A 19999-nucleotide genomic window follows, 5' to 3' on the forward strand; every position below is an offset into this window, starting at 1 on the left:
CAAATAAAAGGAGTCATTGAGAGAGACAAAGAGCGGTACATCGAGGAATGGAGAAGCGCAATAAATGACTCCAAGAAACTCACCGTGTACCACTCACTGTAAAGGGACTACACCATGGCCACCTACCTGGAGAGAATACACCACCCCAAACACAGACAGACCCTGAGCCGGTACAGACTGAGCGCCCACAACCTAGAGATAGAGACGGGGTGACACAGGCAGACGTACAAGCCACGGGAGAACAGACTGTGCCAGCACTGCGACCAGGGGGCCCTAGAAGACCAGACCCACTTCCTGCTACACTGCACCAAATACTCAGCTGTGAGGGCCGTCTACTAAGAAAGACTCTCTGCCCACATCCCAGATGAGAAGAGGAAACTCTACATCCTACTGGGAGAAGAAGAGGCCACTGTGGAGATCGCTGCCCAATACGTGTCCAGCTGTCACCAAACCAGAGGAAGATGAGACTCCACGGACTCACGGAGAGTGACAGTGATGAGGGACCAATGTCATCGAACTCCCGATCCTTCCTAAAGAAAGCCTTGAACCAAGCCCTTCACCAGGCTATCCACCCGGTAAGAACTGATTTAGCCGACATCAAAGCCGAACTCGCTATTATAGGCCGCAGTGCAGACTGGGCAGAGGAAGCTTGCTGTAGCCTTGCCTCACATGCCAAGGCGCTGGAATCTGTTTTTGCCTTTCAGAAGGAACAGATAGACAGAGCCCTGATCCTATTAGAGGACCAGGAAAACAGGGGCAGAAGATGTAACGTCAGGATAAAAGGCATCTCTGAGGACTGTGGCCCCCACAATCTGTAGGACAGGGTGTCCACCATTGTTTCATCCCTGCTAGGCCCCGAACGTGCTGCTTCGGTGATTATAGAGAGAGCGCATAGAGCCTTGCGCCCTAAACCGAAGATCCGCCAAGGGATGTAATCTGCGGTTTGTTATCTTACCTGGACACCCAGGATATCCTATCTGCAGCCCGTGCCATTCCGGACTGATAAACTTGCTTTTTTCCAGGACCTAGCTCCCTCTACTCTGGCCAAGTGCCGCCAATTGAGACCACTTCTAGAGGTGCTGCGCAGCAAGGATATTGCCTATTCTTGGCTATACCCATTTGGCCTATCTATCCAGTTTAAAGGCCGCAGATTGGTTGTCCAGACCCCAGCAGACCTAGCGCATGTTTGGAAAAAGCTGAATATCACACCGATTGATATACCCTCATGGCTCCCTACTCCGGATCTGACCTCGCTCCCGGAGCTGCCGACACCACGGAATTGGGAACGACGTTCCAAGTCCCCTAAGTCTAAGAGGTCCCTCACCAGAAACCTAGAGACTCACTCCAATGAGTGATGGCAGCTTTGTTTTCTCTCCCGGACCTTCGCTCTCATTATACATGTAGGTGATTTGATCAGGCTCCTGTTATACGCGTTCTTTAAATACTTCATTTGAACAGTTGCTTCTCTTACCCTGTTTGGAACGTTCCTTTTATGAGCATCATGGTCCTCTCTCCCTGTTATCGTTACTCCTGCCTGATATTGACGGGGTCGTGACTTCCGCCAAAATACGGGTCACTTCTAGTGGTCAGTCACCTGCTCCAAATCAATCATGCATGTGCGCGCTTGCTAAGAAAGACTCTGACACAAGGTTCAGTTTCAATCTCAGACCATGCTACTGGGCGCTCTGGCTGCTCACACAGTACTGAGGTTTATTGAAGAAGTTACAGTTCTTATACAGGAATGCAAGAGATAAGATAGTAGGCAGGCTGGAAGCATATGTGTCTTGTATCCGGGTGTGTTGTCAGTCTCAGATTGGTCCCTAGAGTGCATGATGGGCTCATGTTCACCTCGTGAAGTCTCTTCGTAGTCATAATATATCCCCCTCATGATAACTTCATAATATCTCTTTTGTTCTCACAGTCCCGAATACAGGCGCCATCTTAGATTATATAAGGCATTAACAACTTAATAGAAAAATATAATTTCTCAAGCAGTATAAAGAATGTATAAAAATAAGAGTGGACATGGTTTACCCTCACAATGTCTTGTAGAGGAGAGCTGTTGTTTCAATACCCTAGTTATGACTGATCCTCCGGGTCTCCCATCCCAAACTGTGGTTTAAGGCGACTGTGACTTCCTTCAACGTTCATGGCTGGAACTCCCCTGAAAAGAGAGACGGAGTCCTGTTGCTTCTTTGGAAACTACAGACAAAGATCCTATTTCTTCAAGAGACACATTTTAAAAAGGAGAAGATCCGGAAGCTCCCTCTAAATTATTTCTCCCAAGTGATTCTGGAGCTTCTAGGGGAGTGTCTGCTGCTATACATCATTCCATCCCCTTTAAGTGTGAACAGCTTACACTTTTGTTACCCTACATGCCCCTACTTCGGGTCAAGTACCCTGGCTGTCTAATGTTTTTGACTCGTTGAGGCTTTTCGCTGTAGGCTCAATCATACTAGGGTCTGACCTGAATATGACGTTGGTACGTTTCACTGGTCACGCTCCCACATAAAATACCTGGGAGTTAAACTCCCTCGCTCTCCAGACGATATACAGTCCTATGAAAAAGTTTGTGCCCCCCTATTAATCTTAATCATTGTTAGTTGTAAATATTTTGGTGTTTGCCATGTCAGTCTGATATATCTAATAACTGATGGACACAGTAATATTTCAGGATTGGAATGAGGTTTATTGTACTAACAGAGAATGTGCAATATGCATTAAACCAAAATTTTATTTGCAAAACTTTTGGTCCCCTTATCCTGTTATTGATGTGAATCCTCCTCACTACTTGTTACTGACTTACTAAAGCACAACATTGGTTCTGTAACCTCAGTGACCTTTGAACTTCATAGCCAGGTGTATCCAATCATGAGACAAGGGATTTAAGGTGGCCAATTGTAAGTTGTTCTCCTATTTGAATCTCCTCTGAAGAGCGGCATCATGGGCTACTCAAAACAACTCTCAGATGATCTGAAAACAAAGATTGTTCCACATAGTTGTTCAGGGGAAGGAGACAAAAAGTTGTCTCAGAGATTTAACCTGTCAGTTTCCGCTGTGAGGAACATAGTAAGGAAATGGAAGACCACAGGGACAGTTCTTGTTAAGCCCAGAAGTGGCAGGCCAAGAAAAATATCAGAAAGGCAGAGAAGAAGAATGGTGAGAAGAGTCAAGGACAATCCACAGACCACCTCCAAAGAGCTGCAGCATCATCTTGCTGCAGATGGTGTCACTGTGCATCGGTCAACTATACAGCGCACTTTGCACAAGGAGAAGCTGTATGGGAGAGTGATGAGAAAGAAGCCATTTCTGCACGTACGCCACAAATAGAGTCACTGCCTGAGGTATGTAAAAGCACATCTGGACAAGCCAGCTTCATTTTGGAAGAAGGTCCTGTGGACTGATGAAACAAAGATTGAGTTGTTTGGTCATACAAAAAGGCGTTATGCATGGCGTCCAAAAAAAACAGCATTCCAAGAAAAACACTTGCTACCCACTGTAAGATTTGGTGGAGGTTCCATCATGCTTTGGGGCTGTGTGGCCAATGCCGGCACCGGGAATCCTGTTAAAGTTGAGGGTCGCATGGATTCCACTCAGTATCAGCAGATTCTTGAGAATAATGTTCAAGAATCAGTGACGAAGTTGAAGTTACGCCGGGGATGGATATTTCAGCAAGACAATGATCCAAAACACCAAAGCTCCAAATCCTCAGGCATTCATGCAGAGGAACAATTACAATGTTCTGGAATGGCCATCCCAGTCCCCAGACCTGAATATCATTGACCATCTGTGGGATGATTGGAAGCGGGCTGTCCATGCTCGGCGACCATCAAACTGAACTGAACGCAAATTGTAAAGAGGAATGGTCCAAAATCCCTTCATCCAGGATCCAGGAACTGATTACCAGCTACAGGAAGTGACTAGAGGCAAAAGGAGGAGTAGCTACTAAATATTACTGGCACTTTTCTGTTGAGGTGCCCAGACTTTTGCACCGGTCACATTTTGGTGTAATCCCATATTGCACATTCTCTGTTAGTACAATAAACCTCATTCCAATCCTGAAATATTACTGTGTCCATCAGTTATTAGATAGATCAGACTGACATGGCAAACACCAAAATATTTACAACTAACAAGGATTAAGATTAATAGGGGGGCACAAACTTTTTCATAGGACTGTATACTGCCTTAACTTTGTCCCTCTGCTCCAAGAAGTAGACAGCCTCTTAAAAAGATACGATCTTCCTTGCACTTCTTGGTTCGGCAGGAGAAGTATTCTACAAGCGTACATTGCACCTAAAGTGACCCTCATGCTCACAATGCTTCTGATAAAGCTTCCTTCTTCCTTTTCAAGGTTTCTCTGGAGGAGCAAGAGGCCCAGAATGGCATACGTGGCAATGAGTAGACCCAAAGAGGAAGGTGGCATTAACATTCCCGACCTACATTATGTGTGTGAAGCCATTCAATTACAAATATGGACTGAGATCACAACCACCAATGCGCAAACGTGTCTAGGGAGGCCACTTATGGATCCCACTACATTGCGGACCTATGGCTACCTTCCCACCGCGATCCGTCACCCCATGAAAGCCACAAAATCAGATGTAGTTCTGGGGGAGCTCTCCTGACCTGGGGGAATTACCAACCGGTAATGGCGCCTACTCCCTCACTATGTCTCTCTACTGGTCTCATCCCAAAATTGCTGCCTGACATACCAAGTCCTATAGACGACTTCTGGAGACCTCTCCTACGTTCTCCTCTGATCTCCTTCTATGACACAGGCCACTTCTCTTCTCCAGAAGAGGTTTCTAGGCTAGAGATCTTTAGTCACAAGAGATGCCCTCTCACATTTCTGCATCTCAAACATTATGAGACCTGCCAACGCCAATTTGACCAGGCAGACAATTGGAAGAGAGGCTTGACACATTTTGAACAACTGTATATCTTGGCCAATCCTAAAAAGTACAGGACTTCGACAATGCTACACAAATTCGTACGCCCACCGACAACTATCAAACCATTTTATCTTACCAGCTGGGAGAAGGATCTCGGCCTATCTCTTGACTCTTCAGACGAGAAGAAGACATTATCTAGAGCCTTTGGGATCTCAACTTGCTCTCGCCTTCAAGAAAACCATTTTAAATTGCTGTCACGGTGGTACCACACACCTGTCTGGCTAGCTGACCATGGGCTCTCGGCTTCAAACACCTGTTGGAGGTGCGGTGAGGAACCAGGCTCCCTGCTCCATATCTGGTGGTCTTCCCACACATAATTTGCTTGCAGCCCTAAAATGATAAGTCCAGGCCTGGAAGCAGAACCCATAAGAGTTGAGCCCTGTGAGGACTGGGCTATCACCACACGACTGGTGATGTCACACCTAAAAACCTACTGTTGAGTCTGAGCCAGTGTCAGATACTGTTGAGACTGAGCAAACAAAACAACCGCTCCAACTGAAAGAGTAAAAGTGCCCTGTTCTGTGGGACCCCCAGGACTATAGGGCATAGCGATAGGGTGCAGGGGTAACAGTCTCTATTGGGCCCTGGAGCTTCCCTACAACATAAGACAGCAGTATTATACAGAAGATAGCTAATGGTAAGTAGGGGCCCCATTACAAATTTTAATTTGGGGTGCCTCTGCCTGGACCTTCTTTTTGATGAACTTTCCAAGGTCAATATATAACCCATTGGGCTACAACGCTGGGGACCCTCAATGATCATTTAGTTAAAGAGATTGTGTTGGGGCAATCTTGTATACCAAATACCGCACACATTGCCTTACAGCGACTGTGTAGACACCTCCTCACTTACTTCTTCATTCCTATCATGTTTTCATAGCTGAGGCCGATCCAGTTCACGCTGATATCAATGATGAATATGTCATGTAAGAATAGACTCTTCATGAACCATCTACAAATATCACACGAAGGGGAAGTAATCTATTCCAGAAGGCGTATTAAAGGGATTGTCCAGAAAATGAATTATTAGAAACCCTTCATATAGTCCAGGCCTAATAGACAACTGGCTGCTACCATTCCCCTTGCCAACGTGAATCCCTACTGGCATAACCATAGGGGTCTCAGTGGTTGCATAATCCAGGAGGGCCTACAGGTCACCATATTAAAGACACCCCCGGAGCCATTAGCAAATGGGGACATGACTTTGGGATGGGGGAACCAATAGCGTTGTGCGCCGCGGCAAATATAGCTCCACCCACTTTTATGTTGACTCCGCCCGTTCTCATTCATTTTTCATGTGCCCCCACACAGTATAATCCTCCTACAGTCACCCGTAAATTATGTCCCCCCTCTATCTCTCCCCAAGTTTCATATACACCCTTCATCTGCCCCCAGTTTCGTGTCCCCCCTCCATCTCTGCTCCCAGTTTCATGTTCCCCCATCTCTGCCCCCAGATTCATGTCCCCTCCATCTCTTCCCCCAGATTAATGTCCCCCCATCTCTTCCCCCAGATTAATGTTCCCCCATCTCTGCCCCCAGATTCATGTCCCCTCCATCTCTGCCCCCAGATTCATGTCCCCCCATCTCTTGCCCCCAGATTCATGTCCCCCCTTCTCTGCCCCCAGAATCATGTCCCCCCATCTCTGCCCCCAGAATCATGTCCCCACATCTCTGCCTCCAGATTCATATCCCCTCCATCTCTTCCCCCAGATTCATGTCCTCTCCATCTCTATCCCCAGATTCATGTCCCCTCCATCTCTGCCCCCAGATTCATGTCCCCCCATCTCTGCCCCCAGATTCATGTCCCCTCCATCTCTGCCCCCAGATTCATGTACCCCATCTCTTGCCCCCAGATTCATGTCCCCCTTCTCTGCCCCCAGAATCATGTCCCTCCATCTCTGTCCCCAGAATCATGTCCCCCCATTTCTGCCCCCAGATTCATGTCCCCCCTTCTCTGCCCCCAGAATCATGTCCCCCCATCTCTGCCCCCAGATTCATGTCCCCCATCTCTTGCCCCCAGATTCATGTCCCCCTTCTCTGTCCCCAGAATCATGTCCCCACATCTCTGCCTCCAGATTCATGTCCCCTCCATCTCTTCCCCCAGATTCATGTCCTCTCCATCTCTGTCCCCAGATTCATGTCCCCCATCTCTGCCCCCAGAATCATGTCCCTCCATCTCTGCCCCCAGAATCATGTCCCCCCATTTCTGCCCCCAGATTCATGTCCCCCCTTCTCTGCCCCCAGAATCATGTCCCCCCATCTCTGCCCCCAGATTCATGTCCCCCTTCTCTGCCCCCAGAATCATGTCCCCCCATCTCTGCCCCAGATTCATGTCCCCCCTTCTCTGCCCCAGAGTCATGTCCCCCCATCTCTGCCTCCAGTGTCATGCCGTCCTCTCCTTCATCTGCCCCAGTTTCTTGTTCCACCTCAATGTCTACACACAAAAACCACTTACACTCACCTTTTCCTCGTTCCCTCGCCGCTCTCTCCACAGTCTCGCTAACACAGTCTGTAGGTGCAATGTCACGTCATCACATCGCGTCTACACAGCCACTAGCCGGAGTGCAGCGGCAAAGCAAGGAGCTGACCTGTGACAGCTCCTTGCTTTAGTCACGTATGTATTCAACTCAGATCTGCGTCCTCCAGACGCAGATCTGAGTTGATATTGGGACATACCTCCCTCCAACCGGGACCGCGGGACACATCACCAAAATTGTGAATGTCCTGCAGAAAGCGGGACAGTTGGGAGGTATGATATAGGGTTGTTCTGAAGAATATGTGTATATACTCAACCTTAGGAGTATATGTGTGTAAATCCAGCTTTAGGAGTATATATGTGTGTATACTCAGCTTTAGGAGTATATATGTGTTTATACTCAGCTTTACACAGTGTGGAGGCCAGAGGGGCCCAGTCATAATCTTGCTATTGAGCCCAGTCTTTCCTAGTTACGTTCCTGGCTAGCTGTCCACTTTAAGGAAATGTCCATCTTGTCTACTGCTGAAGGTTGCTGACATCTTCTCCAGTGTACTAGACATGACATTAGTTCAGGAAACATCTCTGTACGTAGACGAACCCCGAAACCTGAAGCTCTTGTACACCTCAAGGCCGCTGCACGGGTGGAAGGATTACACGTCATCTGGGACTTTTTTTCCTTTTGGGTGGAGAGACATTAATCCGTATAGATGACATCTAATCCTCATTCCTTGTGTAATATATTTACCTCTGCAGAAATATCCCCATTCCTCCGAGGTGAGACTTACCGTAAAGTGTTTCCACCCACAATACTGAGAAATGCAGGTCAGAGAAAAGCGTAAGACGTCCATACCGACAGCCGTAACGGCCAACAACACAGACTAAGTGAACGTCAGTCCTTAAAGGAGCTCCCCAAGATTGAAAAAAGTTCTGCTTTTATTTTCCAAGAACATTTAAGAAAAAGTGCTATAAACGTTCCCCGTATACAAGAACACAGCCCTCCTTGAGCTTGCACAATGAGTCCACCATCACCACATCTGGTGCCAGTGACTTCCATAGACCCTCTGCACTTACAGTAAAGAACCGCTGTCCATGATACTGGTGAGATGTTCTCTCGTCTAGATGTAGGAGATGACCCCTTGTCACTGTCACCAACCTAGGAGCAAAAACATCAAGACAGACCTGGGAATAAACATGATCTTGTCTGCAGTCGTCCCCTAAGAAATGCTCCAGGACCATAACACTTGGTGCAAATATAGTTCAAAACTGAGACAGACAAGGTTAGTTCTAGAAAACCTGGTTCTACTAGAAACTTTGGTCAAGCACGCCAAGCCCCCTTCCCCACAACAGAGCCAAGTCCAGCCTCTGGACGTGTTCACCAGAGCTCCTAGTGGTGGGTTTGGATTTGGAAGACTCCTTCAAGCCAGAGTTGGCAGCTATTGAGAGGGTACGGCAGGCTCGGCGCACCACAGGTAAGAGCAGACCCAGAAGAACATTACAACTCACCAGGATTATACTGGACCTGGCAGAAGGTCAGGAAGCATCCAAGGTTGCAGGAGAGTAGCTTCAGCCACAAGACTTTAGGCAGAGTGTCATCATGGTCATCAGAGGTCAGTAGAGTACAAAAGGATCAGTCTGGTTGGCAGCGGGATTTCAGCGCAGTACAAAATGGGTTCAACAAGGAGAAGTCTGGGAGACAAGCAGGGGTCGTAATAGAGAAGAACATAGAGGCAGATACGGAAGGCAGGAACGTAGTCAGAAACTGAAGTCAGGGGTCAGATACGAATAACAAGCAAGTTCAAGTTCAAACACCTAAACCACCAGGAATACTGAATAGCCAGCAGTGAGGAAAGGAGGGAAGCGGCCTAATAAAGACTCGGGAAAGACAGACGAGCAGTTCTAAAAGGTGGACACAACCACATTGGCAACTGTAGAGGTCACAGGTCTAGTTCTAACAGTTCCCTTCTCATGGCTATTCTTTGCATTGCAGGGGAATAATTAATGCCACCCCTGGTGTCAACTTTACATTCATGTGACCACCCAGACTTCTATTAAGATAAAGCATTATCCTTCATTGTAATAATCCCTGTGCTGAGATAACTGCTGAGAAGTGATCTCTACAGAACAGGAGGCGTCTGACTATCATTAGGCTCAGTGTCCAATTACAGGAGGTTATTGTAAAATATGTTTAATATAAAAAGTTGATACGAGCAAAAGGTCATTTTTTATGACATATTCGATACGATAACTCGGGTCAGATATCATATTCCACTCTATAACCGAGTCCCTTCACAATCTGATGGCGACAATGGACTTTATCCTGGACTTCCAGCTATCAGTTCAGACTTTTTGCAGCCTTTACCTGTGTCGTGTGTTGGGAACTCCTCGGAGTAACGTGACGTCACGCCTAGTTCCTTGTGTAGAGGGTTAAAAAAGCAGTTCCCAGAAGTGAATAATTTAGCAGATCTTTGCAGGTGACAGCAGAACAACATAACGCCCCGTATTTTACATCACAAGAGGAACTGACGGCTGCTGGCAACACAAGAGCTCAGGTGAATGTTTAATAAAGAGGCAGAGCTGGGGATTAGTGCGCAGACACGCTATGGAGAGCGGTGAGTACACCTGGACATGGGAGACTTACTGGACTTATATAACATGGTCACCTGTAGATATCCAGGAGAGATATTGTATATGTCAGATATCTTCAGCTTTCTATTACCTATGTGTGATAAGAACATGTCAGGCTTAGTGAGATTCTCTGTACGGCCGGAGGGGACATGATAGTCATCTGCAACGTGTTTTCCTAAAATCCTTTGGACTCCTCGACCACTGCTAAGAGTAGTCACTAGAGATGAGCGAACGCCGTTCGATTGAATATCAGGCCGTTCGGGATATTTGATTCCAATCGAATACAAGGCGCAAACGCAGTATAAATTCGTATCCCCTCCCACCTTCCCTGGCACGTTTTTTGCACCAATAACTGCGCACTGGAGGTGGGACGGGAACTACGACAACATGTCAGGCTTAGTGAGATTCTCTGTACGGCTGGAGGGGACATTATAGTCATCTGCAATGTGTTTTCCTAACATCTCCTTTGGACTCCTCGACCACTGCTAAGAGTAGTCCCTGTTTCCTTCATATGATAGACAAGCACAAGTCTATAGGGTGAGACCATCGACAAACCACAAGGTTTCTAATGGTCCCTTAAAGGAAGTGGGCAAACTACGGAGAGGTCCGTGACAGTATAACATAACATACCTTTCCATGGTGCTCCATTGTCCCCCTCTTCAGTCTCTTGCTGTGCCTCGGTCCCGCACCTCACATGACCACTGAGACCCATCAGCAGCTTCAGTGGTCGCTGCGGAGGGACTGGTGATATACGTGGTGTCAGCGGCTGACAAAGTTCTGGGGACAGGTGAGTATAGACAACCCCTTTAAGCCCCCGTTGCACAAGCTAATGTCCATTTTTGGCCCCATGCACACTGGGGGAATTTATTATCCCTTCTATGCCAGATTTCTGGTGTGACATCCCCCATTCTGCTCCTCGCTCACCACATTCTGTTTGTTCCTATCAGTGGAAGACTCAGTTCTTTTGGCCATTTGACCATGTAAGGTCCAGGGTTGGATTATTGAGGTCCGGGGATTGTTATGAAGCTGCGACTGTAAATGCAAGTGAACGTTTCTTGCCCTCAGACGCGGTAACCTCGGGTAATCTTGTCTTTTATAGCTCCTTACGTGTCACTTTTATAACGAGTCGATGGTTGATATTTTACCAGTTCTGTTTGTTCAGGATCTCTTAAATATTAACAAGGAAAAGATAGAAAAGAGGGAAATTATAGTCAGGGCCGTCTGGAGGCCGGAACATATCGGACCTGTGCCAACGCACAATGATCCTTCCTGGTAGTCCTGGCGGGGACTGGTATACAGCACAATAACACACAGAACTGAAGAGCGCATGACATTTCAGGGCCGTCGCTGTGAGGCGGATACTGTACTTGTGTTCCTAAAACTACGCGTTTCAGACCTGGATCAAATCCTGCACCAAGTCAGAATACAATCCATTTTAGCTGATCTAGGACTCTGTCCAAAATGTGTACTTACATAAATACAAGTACAATATCACGTCTTCACCAAGAAGCCGCACTGGGATCTTATGGAGTCGGCTCCATAACACAGATCTGCTGTTCTGTCTTCTGCTCTTTAATATCTATCAATTACTGTGCCAGTCTCACAGGGCTCCTATATTAGTGCCAGGTACCCCAAGATGTCCCGAAATAGCACCAGCTTCAATACCAGCTCCAACAATGGTGTCAACCTCGCTCATGTCCCATTAGAGTACCAGTACAATACAGTGCCAACCCCACATTCTGTATGCCCTATAACTGTGTCATCCCCACACAGCTCCAAAAATTGTGCTAGACCCCCACATGTTCCATAAAAGTGTCAGTACCATACAGCGCCAATAATAGTGCCAGCCCTACACATGTCCCATAAAAGTGCCAGCCTAGCAGAGCTCCAATAACAGTACCAGCCCCCCACACAGGTCTCATTAAAGTACCCACGCGGCAGAGCTCCTATAACAGTACAAGCCCCCCCCACACACGTCTCGTAAAAGTACCCACGCGGCAGAGTTCCTATAACAGTACAAGCCCCCCCACACACACGTCTCATAAAAGTACCCACGCGGCAGAGTTCCTATAACAGTACAAGCCCCCCACACACACACGTCTCATAAAAGTACCCACGCGGCAGAGCTCCTATAACAGTACAAGCCCCCCCACACACACACACACGTCTCATAAAAGTACCCACGCGGCAGAGCTCCTATAACAGTACCAGCCCCCCACACGTCTCATAAAAGTACCCACGCGGCAGAGCTCCTATAATAGTGCCAGCCCCACACACAGGTCTCATTAAAGTACCCACGCGGCAGAGCTCCTATAACAGTACCAGCCCCACACACGTCTCATAAAAGTACCCACGCAGCAGAGCTCCTATAACAGTACCAGCCCCACACACGTCCCATAAAAGTACGCACGCGGCAGAGCTCCTATATCAGTACCAGCCCCCCACACACGTCTCATAAAAGTACCCACGTGGCAGAGCTCCTATAATAGTGCCAGCCCCACACACGTCTCATAAAAGTACGCACGCGGCAGAGCTCCTATAACAGTACCAGCCCCACACACGTCCCATAAAAGTACGCACGCGGCAGAGCTCCTATATCAGTACCAGCCCCCCACACACGTCTCATAAAAGTTCCCACGTGGCAGAGCTCCTATAATAGTGCCAGCCCCACACACGTCTCATAAAAGTACCCACGCGGCAGAGCTCCTATAACAGTACCAGCCCCACACACGTCTCATAAAAGTACCCACGCGGCAGAGCTCCTATAACAGTACCAGCCCCACACATGTCTCATAAATGTACCCATGCGGCAGAGCTCCTATAACAGTACCAGCCCCACACAGGTCCCATAAAAGTACGCACACGGCAGAGCTCCTATAACAGTACCAGCCCCTCCCCACACATCTCATAAATGTACCCATGCGGCAGAGCTCCTATAACAGTACCAGCCCCACACACGTCTCATAAAAGTACCCACGTGGCAGAGCTCCTATAACAGTACCAGCCCCACACACGTCCCATAAAAGTACCCACGCGGCAGAGCTCCTATAACAGTACCAGCCCCACACACGTCCCATAAAAGTACGCACGCGGCAGAGCTCCTATATCAGTACCAGCCCCCCACACACATCTCATAAAAGTTCCCACGCGGCAGAGCTCCTATAATAGTACCAGCCCCACACAGGTCTCATAAAAGTATCCATGCGGCAGAGCTCCTATAATAGTACCAGCCCCCCACACGTCTAATAAAAGTACCCACACGGCAGAGCTCCTATAACAGTACCAGCCCCCCACACACATCTCATAAAAGTTCCCACGCGGCAGAGCTCCTATAACAGTACCAGCCCCCCACACACATCTCATAAAAGTTCCCACGCGGCAGAGCTCCTATAATAGTACCAGCCCCACACAGGTCTCATAAAAGTACCCACGCGGCAGAGCTCCTATAACAGTACCAGCCCCCCACACGTCTCATAAAAGTACCCACGCGGCAGAGCGCCTATAATAGTACCAGCCCCCCACACGTCTCATAAAAGTACCCACGCGGCAGAGCTCCTATAACAGTACCAGCCCCACACACGTCTCATAAAAGTACCCACGCGGCAGAGCTCCTATAATAGTACCAGCCCCACACAGGTCTCATAAAAGTACCCACGCGGCAGAGCTCCTATAACAGTACCAGCCCCACACAGGTCTCATAAAAGTACCCACGCGGCAGAGCTCCTATAACAGTACAAGCCCCCCACACACGTCCCATAAAAGTACGCACACGGCAGAGCTCCTATAACAGTACCAGCCCCACACATGTCTCATAAATGTACCCACGCGGCAGAGCTCCTATAACAGTACCAGCCCCACACACGTCTCATAAAAGTACCCACGTGGCAGAGCTCCTATAACAGTACAAGCCCCCCACACACGTCCCATAAAAGTACCCACGCGGCAGAGCTCCTATAACAGTACAAGCCCCCCACACACGTCCCATAAAAGTACGCACACGGCAGAGCTCCTATAACAGTACCAGCCCCACACATGTCTCATAAATGTACCCACGCGGCAGAGCTCCTATAACAGTACCAGCCCCACACACGTCTCATAAAAGTACCCACGTGGCAGAGCTCCTATAACAGTACAAGCCCCCCACACACGTCCCATAAAAGTACCCACGCGGCAGAGCTCCTATAACAGTACCAGCCCCCCACACGTCTCCTAAAAGTACGCACACGGCAGAGCTCCTATAACAGTACCAGCCCCACACATGTCTCATAAATGTACCCATGCGGCAGAGCTCCTATATCAGTACCAGCCCCACACAGGTCTCATAAAAGTACCCACGCGGCAGAGCTCCTATAATAGTACCAGCCCCCCACACGTCTAATAAAAGTACCCACACGGCAGAGCTCCTATAACAGTACCAGCCCCCGACACACATCTCATAAAAGTTCCCACGCGGCAGAGCTCCTATAACAGTACCAGCCCCACACAGGTCTCATAAAAGTACGCACGCGGCAGAGCTCCTATAATAGTACCAGCCCCACACAGGTCTCATAAAAGTACGCACGCGGCAGAGCTCCTATAACAGTACCAGCCCCACACACGTCTCATAAAAGTACCCACGCGGCAGAGCTCCTATAACAGTACCAGCCCCACACACGTCCCATAAAAGTACCCACGCGGCAGAGCTCCTATAATAGTACCAGCCCCACACAGGTCTCATAAAAGTACCCACGCGGCAGAGCTCCTATAACAGTACAAGCCGCCCACACACGTCCCATAAAAGTACGAACACGGCAGAGCTCCTATAACAGTACCAGCCCCACACATGTCTCATAAATGTACCCATGCGGCAGAGCTCCTATAACAGTACCAGCCCCACACACGTCTCATAAAAGTACCCATGTGGCAGAGCTCCTATAACAGTACAAGCCCCCCACACACGTCCCATAAAAGTACGCACACAGCAGAGCTCCTATAACAGTACCAGCCCCACACATGTCTCATAAATGTACCCATGCGGCAGAGCTCCTATAACAGTACCAGCCCCACACAGGTCTCATAAAAGTACCCACGCGGCAGAGCTCCTATAACAGTACAAGCCCCCCACACACGTCCCATAAAAGTACGCATACGGCAGAGCTCCTATAACAGTACCAGCCCCTCCCCACACGTCTCATAAATGTACCCATGCGGCAGAGCTCCTATAACAGTACCAGCCCCACACACGTCTCATAAAAGTACCCACGTGGCAGAGCTCCTATAACAGTACCAGCCCCACACACGTCCCATAAAAGTACGCATGCGGCAGAGCTCCTATATCAGTACCAGCCCCCCACACACATCTCATAAAAGTTCCCACGCGGCAGAGCTCCTATAATAGTACCAGCCCCACACAGGTCTCATAAAAGTATCCATGCGGCAGAGCTCCTATAATAGTACCAGCCCCACACAGGTCTCATAAAAGTACCCACGCGGCAGAGCTCCTATAATAGTACCAGCCCCACACAGGTCTCATAAAAGTATCCATGCGGCAGAGCTCCTATAATAGTACCAGCCCCACACAGGTCTCATAAAAGTTCCCACGCGGCAGAGCTCCTATAATAGTGCCAGCCCCCCACACGTCTCATAAAAGTTCCCACGCGGCAGAGCTCCTATAATAGTGCCAGCCCCCCACACGTCTAATAAAAGTACCCACACGGCAGAGCTCCTATAACAGTACCAGCCCCACACACACATCTCATAAAAGTACCCACGCGGCAGAGCTCCTATAATAGTGCCAGCCCTACACATGTCCCATAAAAGTATCCATGCGGCAGAGCTCCTATAATAGTACCAGCCCCCCACACGTCTAATAAAAGTACCCACACGGCAGAGCTCCTATAACAGTACCAGCCCCACACACGTCCCATAAAATACCCACGCGGCAGAGGTCCTATAACAGTACCAGCCCCCCACACGTCTCATAAAAGTACCCACGCGGCAGAGCTCCTATAACAGTACCAGCCCCACACACGTCCCATAAAAGTACGCACGCGGCAGAGCTCCTATAACAGTACCAGCCCCACACACGTCTCATAAAAGTACCCACGTGGCAGAGCTCCTATAACAGTACAAGCCCCCCACACACGTCCCATAAAAGTACCCACGCGGCAGAGCTCCTATAACAGTACCAGCCCCCCACACGTCTCCTAAAAGTACGCACACGGCAGAGCTCCTATAACAGTACCAGCCCCACACATGTCTCATAAATGTACCCATGCGGCAGAGCTCCTATATCAGTACCAGCCCCACACAGGTCTCATAAAAGTACCCACGCGGCAGAGCTCCTATAATAGTACCAGCCCCCCACACGTCTAATAAAAGTACCCACACGGCAGAGCTCCTATAACAGTACCAGCCCCCGACACACATCTCATAAAAGTTCCCACGCGGCAGAGCTCCTATAACAGTACCAGCCCCACACAGGTCTCATAAAAGTACGCACGCGGCAGAGCTCCTATAATAGTACCAGCCCCACACAGGTCTCATAAAAGTACCCACGCGGCAGAGCTCCTATAACAGTACCAGCCCCACACACGTCCCATAAAAGTACCCACGCGGCAGAGCTCCTATAATAGTACCAGCCCCACACAGGTCTCATAAAAGTACCCACGCGGCAGAGCTCCTATAACAGTACAAGCCGCCCACACACGTCCCATAAAAGTACGCACACGGCAGAGCTCCTATAACAGTACCAGCCCCACACATGTCTCATAAATGTACCCATGCGGCAGAGCTCCTATAACAGTACAAGCCCCCCACACACGTCCCATAAAAGTACGCATACGGCAGAGCTCCTATAACAGTACCAGCCCCTCCCCACACGTCTCATAAATGTACCCATGCGGCAGAGCTCCTATAACAGTACCAGCCCCACACACGTCTCATAAAAGTACCCACGTGGCAGAGCTCCTATAACAGTACCAGCCCCACACACGTCCCATAAAAGTACGCATGCGGCAGAGCTCCTATATCAGTACCAGCCCCCCACACACATCTCATAAAAGTTCCCACGCGGCAGAGCTCCTATAATAGTACCAGCCCCACACAGGTCTCATAAAAGTATCCATGCGGCAGAGCTCCTATAATAGTACCAGCCCCACACAGGTCTCATAAAAGTACCCACGCGGCAGAGCTCCTATAATAGTACCAGCCCCACACAGGTCTCATAAAAGTATCCATGCGGCAGAGCTCCTATAATAGTACCAGCCCCACACAGGTCTCATAAAAGTTCCCACGCGGCAGAGCTCCTATAATAGTGCCAGCCCCCCACACGTCTCATAAAAGTTCCCACGCGGCAGAGCTCCTATAATAGTGCCAGCCCCCCACACGTCTAATAAAAGTACCCACACGGCAGAGCTCCTATAACAGTACCAGCCCCCCACACACATCTCATAAAAGTTCCCACGCGGCAGAGCTCCTATAATAGTGCCAGCCCTACACATGTCCCATAAAAGTATCCATGCGGCAGAGCTCCTATAATAGTACCAGCCCCCCACACGTCTAATAAAAGTACCCACACGGCAGAGCTCCTATAACAGTACCAGCCCCACACACGTCCCATAAAATACCCACGCGGCAGAGGTCCTATAACAGTACCAGCCCCCCACACGTCTCATAAAAGTACCCACGCGGCAGAGCTCCTATAACAGTACCAGCCCCACACACGTCCCATAAAAGTACGCACGCGGCAGAGCTCCTATAACAGTACCAGCCCCACACACGTCTCATAAAAGTACCCACGCAGCAGAGCTCCTATAACAGTACCAGCCCCACACACGTCCCATAAAATACCCACGCGGCAGAGCTCCTATAACAGTACCAGCCCCCCACACGTCTCATAAAAGTACCCACGCGGCAGAGCTCCTATAACAGTACCAGCCCCACACACGTCCCATAAAAGTACGCACGCGGCAGAGCTCCTATAACAGTACCAGCCCCACACACGTCTCATAAAAGTTCCCACGCGGCAGAGCTCCTATAATAGTGCCAGCCCTACACATGTCCCATAAAAGTATCCATGCGGCAGAGCTCCTATAACAGTACCAGCCCCACACACGTCTCATAAAAGTTCCCACGCGGCAGAGCTCCTATAATAGTACCAGCCCCACACAGGTCTCATAAAAGTACCCACGCGGCAGAGCTCCTATAATAGTACCAGCCCCACACGGGTCTCATAAAAGTATCCATGCGGCAGAGCTCCTATAATAGTACCAGCCCCACACAGGTCTCATAAAAGTTCCCACGCGGCAGAGCTCCTATAATAGTGCCAGCCCCCCACACGTCTAATAAAAGTACCCACACGGCAGAGCTCCTATAACAGTACCAGCCCTCCACACACATCTCATAAAAGTTCCCACGCGGCAGAGCTCCTATAATAGTGCCAGCCCTACACATGTCCCATAAAAGTATCCATGCGGCAGAGCTTCTATAATAGTACCAGCCCCCCACACGTCTAATAAAAGTACCCACACGGCAGAGCTCCTATAACAGTACCAGCCCCACACACGTCCCATAAAATACCCACGCGGCAGAGGTCCTATAACAGTACCAGCCCCCCACACGTCTCATAAAAGTACCCACGCGGCAGAGCTCCTATAACAGTACCAGCCCCACACACGTCCCATAAAAGTACGCACGCGGCAGAGCTCCTATAACAGTACCAGCCCCACACACGTCTCATAAAAGTACCCACGCAGCAGAGCTCCTATAACAGTACCAGCCCCACACACGTCCCATAAAATACCCACGCGGCAGAGCTCCTATAACAGTACCAGCCCCCCACACGTCTCATAAAAGTACCCACGCGGCAGAGCTCCTATAACAGTACCAGCCCCACACACGTCCCATAAAAGTACGCACGCGGCAGAGCTCCTATAACAGTACCAGCCCCACACACGTCTCATAAAAGTACCCACGCGGCAGAGCTCTATTGAGTGACTGTTTCTTGTCTTACTTTTGCAATATCAATTATACAAACGATAAAAGACAAAAATACATCACCAATTGTGTTCTGTAAGCAACAAAAGACGTGTGTGTTTTCTACATTAGCCCCAGGGAGCGTGACTACTCCACATTGGCAGCTACCCAACACAACCTTACAAATAGTGCAGCATCCCGGAGTGCTCCGGCTTCTATTGTCTTTTGTTGCTGGGTATGTTCTTTGTCTGGATTGTGTAAATGTTCCACATATTTGTTGTTTTGCAGCTTCCAGTTTGTATTCTCTTCTTGGTTTTCTCTACTGTCTGGTTAACTCCCATATTTGGTGCAGGCGTGACCTATCACAGACCGCTGGGTGGGGTCCGGGAGACTTTTGGTCATTTAGAGTGTTAACAGTGTGTAGTGGAAGACACACTGTTACATTGAGTCCTTTGGTTCCCTATACAGCCCCTGAGGGAGAAGATTGAGCCTAAAGACAGCCCTGAGATAGATAGAAAAGCCGTCAAGTTCTAGGAGGAGAGAAGGAGTCCTGCCTGACGGGAGTTGTTATCTGGGAACCATCACAAAAGGTAACTGGACTCTCAGAGGACTTCCTTACTTACAGCCCCCAGAGATACAGTCCTATGAAAAAGTTAGTGCCCCCCTATTAATCTTAATCATTGTTAGTTGTAAATATTTTGGTGTTTGCCATGTCAGTCTGATCTATCTAATAACTGATGGACACAGTAATATTCCAGGATTGGAATGAGGTTTATTGTACTAACAGAATATGTGCAATATGCATTACACCAAAATGTGACCGGTGCAAAAGTCTGGGCACCTCAACAGAAAAGTGCCAGTAATATTTAGTAGCTCCTCCTTTTGCCTCTAGTCGCTTCCTGTAGCTGTTAATCAGTTCCTGGATCCTGGATGAAGGGATTTTGGACCATTCCTCTTTACAATTTGCGTTCAGTTCAGTTTGATGGTCG

General features: G+C 48.9%; 1 protein-coding gene across 3 annotated transcripts in view; it reads left to right on the forward strand.

The window, feature by feature from the left end:
• The first annotated feature begins 9809 nt into the window (after positions 1–9809).
• The window catches only part of LOC142183548 (membrane-spanning 4-domains subfamily A member 4A-like), a 55775-nt gene continuing 45585 nt past the window's right edge, over positions 9810–19999 (forward strand). The window contains exon 1 of one of the 3 annotated variants that reach the window (XM_075258671.1): positions 9810–10039. In XM_075258671.1, the coding sequence (XP_075114772.1) occupies positions 10030–10039 (10 nt within the window). In that variant the 5' untranslated portion in view covers positions 9810–10029. Of the gene's footprint in view, positions 10040–19569; positions 19601–19999 lie in introns of those variants that run through there. The other 2 variants (XM_075258673.1, XM_075258674.1) reach the window with 2 other exon arrangements.

The sequence above is a fragment of the Leptodactylus fuscus genome, chromosome 10, assembly GCF_031893055.1.
Source record: "Leptodactylus fuscus isolate aLepFus1 chromosome 10, aLepFus1.hap2, whole genome shotgun sequence".
NCBI classification, from domain to species: domain Eukaryota; kingdom Metazoa; phylum Chordata; class Amphibia; order Anura; family Leptodactylidae; genus Leptodactylus; species Leptodactylus fuscus.